Source organism: Chaetodon auriga, chromosome 16, assembly GCF_051107435.1.
Source record: "Chaetodon auriga isolate fChaAug3 chromosome 16, fChaAug3.hap1, whole genome shotgun sequence".
In the NCBI taxonomy this organism is placed as follows: domain Eukaryota; kingdom Metazoa; phylum Chordata; class Actinopteri; order Chaetodontiformes; family Chaetodontidae; genus Chaetodon; species Chaetodon auriga.
Genome location: NC_135089.1, coordinates 5588079 through 5599577, shown reverse-complemented (window position 1 = coordinate 5599577; position 11499 = coordinate 5588079). Strand labels below are relative to the sequence as shown.

The 11499-nt window shown below is 44.8% G+C and overlaps 1 protein-coding gene across 2 annotated transcripts; it reads left to right on the top strand.

The window, feature by feature from the left end:
* The first annotated feature begins 178 nt into the window (after nucleotides 1-178).
* dhx58 (DEXH (Asp-Glu-X-His) box polypeptide 58) lies at nucleotides 179-4848 on the top strand. 2 transcript variants are annotated; one of them, XM_076751614.1, is made up of 13 exons: nucleotides 179-242; nucleotides 922-1080; nucleotides 1255-1445; nucleotides 1583-1787; nucleotides 1876-2066; nucleotides 2147-2260; nucleotides 2369-2501; nucleotides 2611-2796; nucleotides 2902-3152; nucleotides 3251-3562; nucleotides 3649-3839; nucleotides 3931-4030; nucleotides 4124-4848. In XM_076751614.1, the coding sequence occupies exons 3-13, from the start codon at nucleotides 1269-1271 to the stop codon at nucleotides 4307-4309; spliced, it is 2046 nt and encodes a 681-aa protein (XP_076607729.1). In that variant the 5' UTR covers nucleotides 179-242; nucleotides 922-1080; nucleotides 1255-1268; the 3' UTR covers nucleotides 4310-4848. The 2 variants fall into 2 exon arrangements, with proteins under 2 accessions (XP_076607729.1, XP_076607730.1); XM_076751615.1 differs by having other exon boundaries at nucleotides 192-270.
* Nucleotides 4849-11499: the final 6651 nt, after the last annotated feature.

The window sequence follows — 11499 nt, the reverse complement described above, 5'->3', positions numbered from 1 at the left end:
AGTAAAATGGGGCTTTGTGGAAGACAGACAGTGAAGTTTCCCCTGTCACTGCTTGGTGAGGAGCAGCTGTTGTCCCTCCACAGCCTCCCTCTGCAGGGCCCCTCTGCAGGCCACGTGATCAGAAGCACATAATGTTGTTAAATGCGGTCTGCGTGGATGCCACTTGTCTTACTCACTCAAACAAACAGATTTTGGTTCATACTGAACGCTTCATCAGGTCCTGTGATTCGCCTGTGGCACGGGTAGGGCTAACTCCAGGATGCATTGAAGGTTATTTATCATTATTATTATCTTGGAGTTTTTAATGGGTTGCTTTCTTTTCATTTAGAGGTAATTCAGCTTTTTGCACTGGTGCAGGTAGTCAGAATGTATTGTAACTTAAACATGTATTTTTCCTGCTTTTTTGTTATATATAGACATTTTTATTCAAGTTATTGATAGAAAACTGGGTTATTTTGTGCATTTGGTTGCTCCAAAGGCTCAGAAATGTTTTAAAACTTGTGTCCTTTGTTGTTTACCATTATGCATTGTCAGTGCAGCTCCACTCAGACCCCAACATTTAGCTTGACTTCAAGACAATGACTCACAATGGAAATCAGTTGCTGAACAGCCAGAAGGCAGAAAACATTAAGTTACACAAGGTTAAATCAGCTGTGGGGATTCCCTGCATGAACACAGGCAGCAGCAGAAGGTTTTGCTTTCCTGACATCACAGCGGTGTTAGCGTGCGAGCCAAAACTCAGCCGGTTTTCAACGCTGTCTGCAAAAACCCCTCAGCTCCATCAAGAATAAACATATAGATGAGATGAATGTAGGCTTAGACATGGCTTTATTTGAAAAGGGTTGTCAAAGATCTGGCTTATATCAGTGTAGTTAAGGCCTCATTGCTGCATAATGAAGACTGTCTGTCGTCCCTTCACAGCCCCCTCAGCAGGGCCACTTTCCAAAGTTCCAGTAGGTTTTGCTTTCGTTTCCGTGTCTCCGCGTCACACAGCTGATCACATCCGAATTTAAAAGCCCTCCACCTGCACTGACAGGCGGCAGTGGACGGCGAAAAGCGGCAAAAGCACACAGCTGACTGGTGAGTTCATGGTGGCTGACTTCCTTCGTAGCTGCTTTAAGATGAATGCAGTGATTCAGCACGCGTGTCTCACAGAATGCTTGTTTGTTTCCTCTCATGTGGCCAGTCTTTAAGCTTGTAATGACTTCTTCTTTACAATGTTATGAGTCTCTTTAACTCTGATTCATCAAACAGGAGGAAAGTGTAGGATGGCAGATTTTGGACTGTATGCATACCAAGAGGAAGTGGTTGAAAGGGCTCTTCAGGGAGAGAACATAATTATTTGGCTGCCGACGGGAGGTGGAAAGACTCGCGCTGCTGTGTATGTGGCCAAAAGACACCTGGAGACCACACCGAGGGCTAAGGTGGTGGTCCTGGTGAACAAGGTAGACAGAATGCACCCGACAGGCAGAGTCCACAATCCTTTTCTTAACAATGGTCATAAAAGCAGGATATTTCCTCCAAGCAGTGTAGCAGAAAAAGACTGAAACACAGCATGTTTTTGATGTCTTCCACACTGCAGGTTCCCCTTGTGGACCAACATTACAAGAACGAGTTCAGGCCTCACCTGGGCTGCAGTTACACCGTGGTGCCGGTCAGTGGGGAGAGTGAAGAGAAGGACTTCTTCGGGAGAGTGGTGCAGGACTCAGACGTGGTCATCTGCACAGCACAGATCTTGTATAATGCTCTGACTAACATGGAGGAAACCAAGCACGTCGAGCTCTCAGGTCAGCAAAAGTGAGCTTCTTCGATGATGTTTTTCTAATTGTCTTGATATAGACGGTAAGATCCCGATCCGTTCATGGTTCCTTACAGATATTACTCTGCTGATAATCGACGAGTGTCACCACACCAACAAGGATTCGGTCTACAACAAGGTGATGGGATGCTACGTGGAGAAAAAGCTGGGAGAAGAGCGCCCATTGCCGCAGATCCTGGGTCTGACTGCATCGCCAGGCACAGGGGGCGCGAAGACCCTGGAAAAGGCCGTGGAGCATGTGCTGCAGGTGAGGGTTTACCTGAGGCTGAATTTGTCGCTGAAATTAGCTGGTGTTTCTGATCTCCCACAACTCATCATCTTTCTCAGATTTGTGCCAACCTGGACTCAGCCATAGTTTCAACGAAAAACTACGCACCTGAGCTGCAGGAGAGAGTACCCCGACCCATCAAGACGTTTGACATTGTGGAGAAAAGGCTCGAGGTGAGCCGATTATTTCTTCCCCCCTTTGAAAGGTTCACAGTACAATTTGTAGAGATGATGCTATTTTCACATCCAATATTTTTTTTTTTTGTTTTTCATCTTTCCTAGGATCCATTTGGGGATCACATCAAGTGGATGATGCTGCAGATCCATGAGTTCATGAACCCACCTCCAGACTTCAGACTGAGGGAGTGCGGCACACAGGAGTATGAGGCAGATGTGGTGGTTCTGGAGCAGCGAGGTTTGTTTTTGATCCTCTAATGGATTCCCACTGTTTTAAGGGTGGTGATGGCTGGAAGAGTGCTTGCTCCTGTTGACACTCAGACATAATTTGTGTATGTTTGGATCAGGGGTAAGAGAGGGCAACAGACTGCTAGCAGAAAGTGCACGCCACCTCAGGCAGTACAACGACGCCCTGCTCATCAATGACACACTGCGAATGATGGATGCTTATAGCTCCCTGGAGGAGTTCTACGACACCAAGTTTGGTACAGAATTTGATGGAACCGACTTCTTCCTGGTGGGACTTTTCCAAGGTGGGACTCCAGACATATTTGTGAACTTGCTTGTCTTAATGTTTGGCTGCATGATTTTTAGCTATGTGTGAGTTTTAGCTCAATGTCACTGTTGCTTTCACACAGAGAATCAGGTGGAGCTTAGAAAACTGGCAAGGGACTCTCGCTACGAGAACCCGAAGATGTTTAAGCTCGAGAGCACTCTGCTGCAACAGTTTGGTCCAAATGTGCAATCGAGGGGGATCCTCTTCAGTAAAACCCGAAAAAGCACCCACTGCCTGAAGGACTGGGTCCTCACCAACAGAGCCTTACAGGAAGCTGGCATCAAGGCAGCCATCCTCACTGGGGCTGGCAATGGCATCAGTTACATGACATCGGTGTGTTGATGGACAATCAGACCTATGAGCTTTACGTTATGCCAATTCAGTGTCTGTAGATATGTTTCTAAGTTTTTACATGCACACTTTTGCTGCAGCACGAGCAGGCGGACACCATCCGCAATTTCCGCCAGGGAACTCTCAACCTGCTGATCTCCACCAGCGTGGCTGAAGAAGGCCTGGACATCCCTCAGTGCAACCTGGTGGTACGCTACGGACTGCTTACCAATGAGATTGCCCAGCAGCAGGCTAGCGGACGTGCCCGAGCGAGAGACAGCCGGTATTCAGTGGTCGCCCAGAAAGGGGGACGGGAAGAGCGCCGGGAGCTCACCAACGAGTATCTGGTGGAGCTGACTGGAAAAGCCATTGCTAAGGTCCAGGATATGAGCTGCTATGAGTTTCGCAGAAAGGTGAGGGTGTGGCATCCCGTCGGTCCTCATCCCTCACTCTCATTGCTTCATATTTCTGCCATCATTTTATTCTTCTTTGTCCCCAGATAACTGAGCTCCAAACAGAGGCCGTTATTTGCCGAAGAATTGCAGAGAACCAAAAGGCAGAGAAGAGGAGCCGCCACACCGCTGCGAGTGTCCAGCTCGTGTGTCGAAACTGTTTGCAGCCTGTGGCCTCCGGGAGCGACATTAAACTTCTTGAAAATGCGCACTATGTCAACGTCAATCCTGACTTTAAGTGAGCTGAGCTCTTTAAGCTTCATGCAAAAGTATGTTCTGGCTGACAGACGTCTGTAATCCTCAGATCGTGGCTTCTCTTTTGCTCTCAGGAGACGCTACAAAGTCGGCGGGCAGGTGCGGCTGGACAGGACTTTTCAGGACTGGGAGCCCGGGTGCACAATCAACTGCAATAACGGCAGCTGCAACAAGGTACAGATGGCCCTCTGCCAAATGTTAATTTCAAATCTGAACCAGATTGCTGGTGCTCATGTTGGGGCATTTTATCCTTATTTGCATTCACAGGACTGGGGATTTGAGATAAAGTACAAGGAGGTTGCCCTGCTGCCCAACATAGCCATTAAGAACTTTGCCCTGGAGACCCCTGATGGCAGGCTTACGGTGAAGAAGTGGAAGGATGTCACTTTCACTGTTGAGGACTTCAGCTTTGAAGAATACTGCCAAGACAACTTCCCCGACATCTTTGATTGAGACACTGAATCTGTTTTTTTTCCTGTTTCTTCACATGTCAGTTTTTATCTGTTTCTTCATTCCAGAGCTCGTTTGAGGAAACCATCATTGTGCAGTTTGAGGTGCATCTCAAAAATTCCCTCCTCACGCGCTTGCATTAATTTGTGCTGCAGGGCCAGTGAGGCAGCAGTGTGCTAAAACCCATTACGCATCGATCATGCTTGAAATTAGCATGACAGCTTTGTTTATGCCCAAGGTCCTCACTCCCTTTGCATGTTTTTGTGTGCATTCCCTCTGCTTCATCTGAAGCCATGCGCTGAAACAAAGCACTAAATGAACTCGGATGTAATGTGAACCTCAGCCGTCACAAATGCCTCGTGTGTCACCACGAAGATGACTCCTCACGAACTCTCTTGTAGCATTTTAAAGTGCTTTTAATGGGATATTTACAGTAGATGCAGCAGTGTACACATATATGTGTGTACACTGACAATTATGGTCTGTGTCAATGAACTAAAACAAAAGTGGAGATGAAAAGCAAATAAACCTTCATCTTGAAATGCCCAACAGATCTTTTGTCCTCACTTTGCATTTATTAACCACTAGGTGTCAGTGTTGGTTAGCCAATCAGGGCAGACCATCTCTCTGCCTCTTTAACCTCTAACAAACAACATGAGTAAACCCTGAGTGCACATGTTCTCCTGTGTTTCTCGTACTGATGCCTGGTGGCTCTGAGATTAGAGACGTTGGGTCGAATCCTCAGACCTGAGGTCGGGGAAGTTCACACACTCACCAAGCTTGTGTCCTTGAGCAAGGCACCAAGGTCCCCACACTGCTTCAGTGGAGCAGCTCATTTGTCGCTCGCACAAGATGGTTGGTGACAGCCTCCGGATGTGCGTGCGTGACATCTGGAGAAAAAAGGAAAAGCGTAGTTGTTGACAGGAAAGGGAACAAAGTCTTGCCTTAGTTCTGATATAAGAAGTGGCTTCTTTTCATGGAGCTCTTATGTTGAGGCAGATGAACTGTGTGCGCTGAAATATCCCTGAAACCACAATGTCTGCAGAAGCTTCTCTTTGTAGTTTTTAAAAGGCTTTGACTGGCGCAGTTCACTGTGCTGCTTCTGCATCACTGGATCAATACAGGGTTATGTATTTCAGCTTGGATCATTTAACACCATCTAAACAGTCCACACAGAGGAACAGATTTGTTAGACTTGTAAATGTTCATTCAGCACGCTGCCTTCAAACATGCATTTCACAGCAGAACTGCACTGTTTCGCACAAGTCTTGCAGCTTGATTTTGGCAATCTCCAAAAGGCAGATTCAGACAGATGAAACGATTTGGTCTCATTTTGCTGCTTTGTTTACGTACATGAATCCTGCTCAATACGCAGCAGCACAGCTTCGGTGATAATGAGCAGTTTTCAAACCCAGATTATGAAATGAAAACAACTGGTGAGGAAACCATTAATTTCAGGCTGGCAGCTGCATTGGCTGCACTGTACTTACTTTTGACCTACAACACATCTTTGTGTGTGTGTATGTGTGTGTGTCTCTGGACAAGACATGATTGGGTCAACCTCACTGTGTCACATGTGTCGTAATCCTTTCAAATCTGGCAGAGAGCAGGAGTCGGTGGCGCTGCCATGGACGTAATCACACTAAAAACAGGCTCTGTTCCGGTGTCATGCCTGTCTCGGATTCAGGCAGCCAGAGAGGAACCGTGCAGTGTATGATTTACTCTGATCAGGCTCAGGCTCTATAATCAACACTGATTACTTCCTTTTACTTCCCAGCTCAGCACCCCATGCATCTTAATTGCAATTAGCTCTGAAGCTCTGGAATAAAAGCAGCCTGGAGTAGTTGAGCAGAGGATAGCATGATGTGTTGTGTGAATTTAGGGGATGCTAATCACATTTATTGTAGGCGCCGTGTCTACAGACACACCTGTCTGTCTACTGTTTATGTCCCATCTAATACAGCACATGAGCTCTGTGTGAGGCAGTTTCTAAACTCCTTGGGGAAGCACATCTCACTGCCCAGAGATGAAGGATCCTTTTAATTTACAGGCGCAATGTCTGAAATTTCCAATTTATGACATAAGTTAACCAATCTGCAAAGTCATAGCATTTTTTGTCCAACTCATTTCATTTAAAATATCAAAACAAGATGGAGCTTGTCTGCATGTCGAGACAGACAATCCCCTCTCTTTTTGGGCATCTTGAAACACCATTAAAGCTATGGAAACTGTCGCCAGTAGCTGTGAATTAGAGCTGAATTTATGAGCTGATTAACTGATGGGCAGAAGACAACTATTGTGATAACTGATTAGGATTTTTAGGATCTGCTGCTTTTTATCATATATGATAGTAAACTGATTATATCTTTGGACTGTCTGGTGGACTAAATATGGGCATTATTCACCATTTTCTGACATTTTATGAGCAGAGTGATTCATCAAGAAAACAATCAGATTCATTGATCATGAAAATAATTAAAAGTACCTTTTAAACATCCCATTTTATATCAGATTTTTCTTGATAAAGTTGGACAGGAAAGCTCCAAATGTGCGCCGCACCCTGCCAGTGAATGTGTGATTGACAGTTCATTAGCCTAATTAGCTACCTGTACCGGAAGCCAGGTGACCCAGCGACATGTGCGTGTTGAACTCTGACAGGAAAAGCGATTTCAGCGGAGACCTTTTCACAATAAAAACGGGATCTATTCGGGGGGGATTTCAAACACTCAACACGAAACAAACTGAGCTAATAAATGGGATTAACGTGCGAGATGCGGCGCAGGTGGCAGCTCCACCGTTTGCTGGCGCTCAGCACCAGGTGAGTGTTTGCACATCAACTGTGGATTGGCAGCTTCTTTGTCACGTGTTTTGTTTTATACCTTGAATAATGGGCGCTTGGAGAGAGTCCTAAATAAATGTGGTCCTTTTCCTAAAATCCACACACAGGAGCGAGAGGAACACTGACCTCGTTCCTCCATTCAGGGCGCTATGTTGTGTCAGTTTGGCGCACGTGAGCAGGTGATCCGTCAGGGTCCGCCTCAGGTGTATTAATGGCAGCTGTCAGCACGGTGTTTGTGGATGCACTGAACATGGCCGGGCTGCTGCAGCGTTTTTGAGCCCAGTCAGTCCACATTGTTCATCACTGATCTGCCTGAAATGCGAAGGTCGAGGTTGTTGTTCTGAGTGTTTCTTGGTTCACTTTGTGCAATAAGCGGCCTTGGCTGAGTGGATTTGTTGCTTTGTGGAGCCTTGAATTAATTTTGTGTTACTCGTGTTAATCTAGTTATTACCTTTGGCCCCTCGTAACAGGTTTCTGCAGTGCAGACAACAGCAGTTCAACAGAAGAGTGATTTCTGTATTTATTTAGATGTCCAAACTGGTGAAAACATTCCACTCTGTAAAATTATATTAAGGCTTATTTCTGCATAATTATGCATATGGACAGTTTGAGTGACAGCTAGCAGCTCGGTTTTAGCAACCAGTCTTTGTTTGGCCCACCTCAGCTCCATCTCTTTGCCCATTTTTGGGACTTGCCGGGAGTTTGGTGGAGTTTGAGCTTCACTGATGCTGTTCAGTTAAGTGAAGTAAGTAAACCAAAGTACTGGACAAATTGAAATTGCACACTGCATGGTGACACAAGGGGTGAAGTCAGAAGATCACCAAAGTCATTAGCATTCATCTTCTGGTAACCATGAATGTCTGCACCGAAGTTTGTGGCAATGCATCAGCAGATGTGGAATAAGAATGGAAATATTAGTCTAACAGAAATATTTATTTTCTTTTTTAGTCCTTTAATCATCTTGTGTAAAATTTACCTCTGCATCCCTTGGGGGGGTGCTGTCAACCTCCAATTTGTCCTTATCATCTATTTCTAGCACTACTGTACTGTGAATATTGGTGTCTTGTAAATATCTTGTAAACCTGTGAGGGATGATGGGACACTTAAATTAACCACTCATCATATAGAAAAAAATCATGTACCTTACTTCCTTTTGCAGTTTTAAGTAAGGAAACACTGTAAGCGCCGTGACGGAGCCCATCATCTTTCTGGGTGCAGACAGGAGTCGCACCTGCCGGGCCGGCGTCAGACCAACACTCAGCTCCTTTCTGCTTGTGCAGTCGTCACACATTCTGTCCAGGACTCGCACTCGCACAGGACACAGACAATGACAGACACAAATATCTCGTACAACACAGCGAGCTGGTCACCAGGACGGACATTTCCTCTGGGATCGGCTTACTTGTCAGCCAGCTGCTGGTGCCGTCGGAGCGCTCGGCGCGTTGCTTGACGGCTTTCTTGTCGTGGTGAAAGGACTTCAAAGTCTCTATTCTCATGGTAACAGCAGTGCATCAGGTTACTTTCAGAGACAAGATAGGTGGTGACATTTGCATTGTCCCGCTGTATGTTGTCATGTATACCACCTGTGCCTGGTTTTGTCATTCAAAGTGGTTTTCAAGCTGCTGCACATGAATGGTACTGCAGGTCAGCCATGTTCAGAGTCATGTGGTTTGTAATGCTGTCGGGCCTCTGTCAGGGCAGTCGCCTCTTGGCTGCCATGAAGAAGAAGTATTTTAAAGTTTCCACAGAACATTCCTTTCCACGTCTTCATTTCACGACATGGTCCTTTTTAACACCCAGACGCTTGAAAACATGTTTGTGTGTGTTTTTAGGCCAACATGAAAGCAGTTACAGTACAGAAAGGGGCACGTCTTTGTCGTGGCGCGTCGCCTTTGATTGAGGATGTCGCTCTCTGAAGTGGACTCGAGCTCTGGTGTTGCAGCCAGAGTCAAGAGTTACGCAGCCTACTTCGTGCTTTATTATAGAGCAGATAAAAGAGACGCTTGTCTTTGCTGTCTGGCCTGTTGTCTACTCCTTTGCTGTCTCGTCCCTTTCCTCTGCCTTCATTTTGACACAACTGCCGGCTACATTATTAGTGAAGGAGCTCAAGAATGAACTCCTGAGTTCTTCGTCTGGAGTTTTGACGTCCCTGCTGCAGATTGTTCAGCTGTTTCTCTGGCAGTGGAATAAAAAAAAAGTGCAGCTGTCTATGTTCTGTCTTTTCGAGGTTACCAGTTACCCTGTTATAAATCTAATAAGTATCATTTTCTAGCACATGTTTTATATTAAAGAGGAAAATCCCTGAAAGCACACACGCAAACCAGGCAGTGTAAATCTCACATCAGTACTCAGCACTGATTACTGTCAATTAATTTGTCATGAATGGAGATTAAATGTAAGTATGTAGCCTAGTGGAGGGGCACTTAGCAAAATATAGAGCTAAATTATGAATGCACATTAGTGACATGGCGGGCGGGAGGTAATTTATTTTGACTGCAGCTGCATCAACGTACCTGCAGATGTTTCCTTTTTCACACCTGGTAAACAAGCTTTACGCTGTGCAACGTTAGAGCCCGAGAGGCGGCGCAGATCAAGAGAACCAATCAAAATCAGATTCATTAAATAAATTCAGCTGTAACTCATCCGGCATTTTGATTTGTAACTTAATTTTCATATTTTTCTTCTTAATAACAAATTACAATTGTGTTTATTTTGTCATTTAATTATGTAACACCATTGCACGTGTCAGCAGCTCACATCATGTCTGGGAGAAACACACACTGTCGGCTGAGTCGTGGTCCTGATTGCAGGGCTTCAGATATTTACTGTAAGTGTGTGTTGGTTTTGGTTTGATTTGGACTGAAATGTGTGTCTGTCCTCCTTCCTCTGTCTCTACCATCGACTGCAGTTTGTGTCACTCTAATCCCTGTTATTAATCCATGTTGAGTCGCTTTGAGTCATTCTGGCTGGTGGGGGATTATTGTGGACTCGAATGACATCCCACAGTTTTTTTATTTACCCCTCCAGGCTGATGACCGCAGGATGATTGAGCGCGGTCTTGCCTGCGTGTGTGTGTGTGTGTGTGTGTGTGTGTGTGTGTGTGTGTGTGTGACGGATGTGAGGGGAAACCAAATACATTCAATTAAATTCTTCCACTTTGACATGAGGGGTGAAACAGTAAGTCTTCGTCAAAACTATGTTGATAACCAATGAACAGTTTGAGTGTTTTTTTTTTTACTTTTAAAAAATGATTTGTTGGTCACCATTTCTGATTTTTAGAACGTGAACATTTGCCTGTTTCTGAGCCCTCTGTGTTAGTAAACTACTTATCTTTGGCTTTGGGCAAAACAAGCAATTTTAAGTTTCTGAGATTTTATAGACCAAATTATTAATTTATTTAATCAAGAAAATAATACAAATCATTGTTAGTTGCAGCCTAATTTAATAATCAACTGTGCCATTAAGTAATTTATCATCTAAAACAAAACCAGCTCCTCAAATATGAATATTTTCTGCTTTTCTCTGTTTTATATAATTGAAAATAATTTATAATATTTGGACAAAAACAATATGGTGAAGTCGTCACTTTGATTTCTTGAAACGTGCCGTTGTTCACTCCTCTCTGTTTATAGACTAAATGATTAACTGGAAAAATATTTGCCAGGTTGATCAATAATTGAAATAGTTGTTAGTTGTAGACGAGGCACTGCATCCAGACATGCTGACTGTGGATGAGTGCTAACTGCATAAACTGCAAATGTGTATTTTGTTGTGTGTGTGTGTGTGTGTGTGTGTGTGTGTGTGTGTGTGTGTGTCTGTGTGTGTGACAGCTGGGAGAGTGCTTATTCTCAAGGCAAGGCCAGGGGCGCTTTTCATTGGCTGAAACAATTGCACACAACAAGAGAAACCCAAAAGCATTTGACTACAACTCGGCTATCCCTGAGGCCGGTGCTGAGGGTATCGATTATGCCGTGAAAACCTCGCTGGTATAAAGCAGTCAAGCCTTAGACATGCAAGGTCTGTCATTTCCAATACCGCCTTAAAAACAAGAGGAATAAGAAAAGTGAAAAAAAAAAAAAAAATGGCTGCAGCAGCCTGAAAAGTGTTTGAGAAAATGATGCATCTGACAGACGGAGAGAAAGGACGGAAATAGAACGAGGGGGCATCGAGGAGAGGGCACAAAAAGGAAAACATGTTGATTATAGAAGGGAGAATAAGGAGGGCTATGAATATCTTCATAGAGTGTAGAAAAGTGGGAGGTTGAATTAGAGAGCAGCATATGTCCTGGAGGAGGAATACTGGCGTAGGGAAGTGAAGTCGTTCATCATCTGTAACCTTGCCAGGACACAGGACA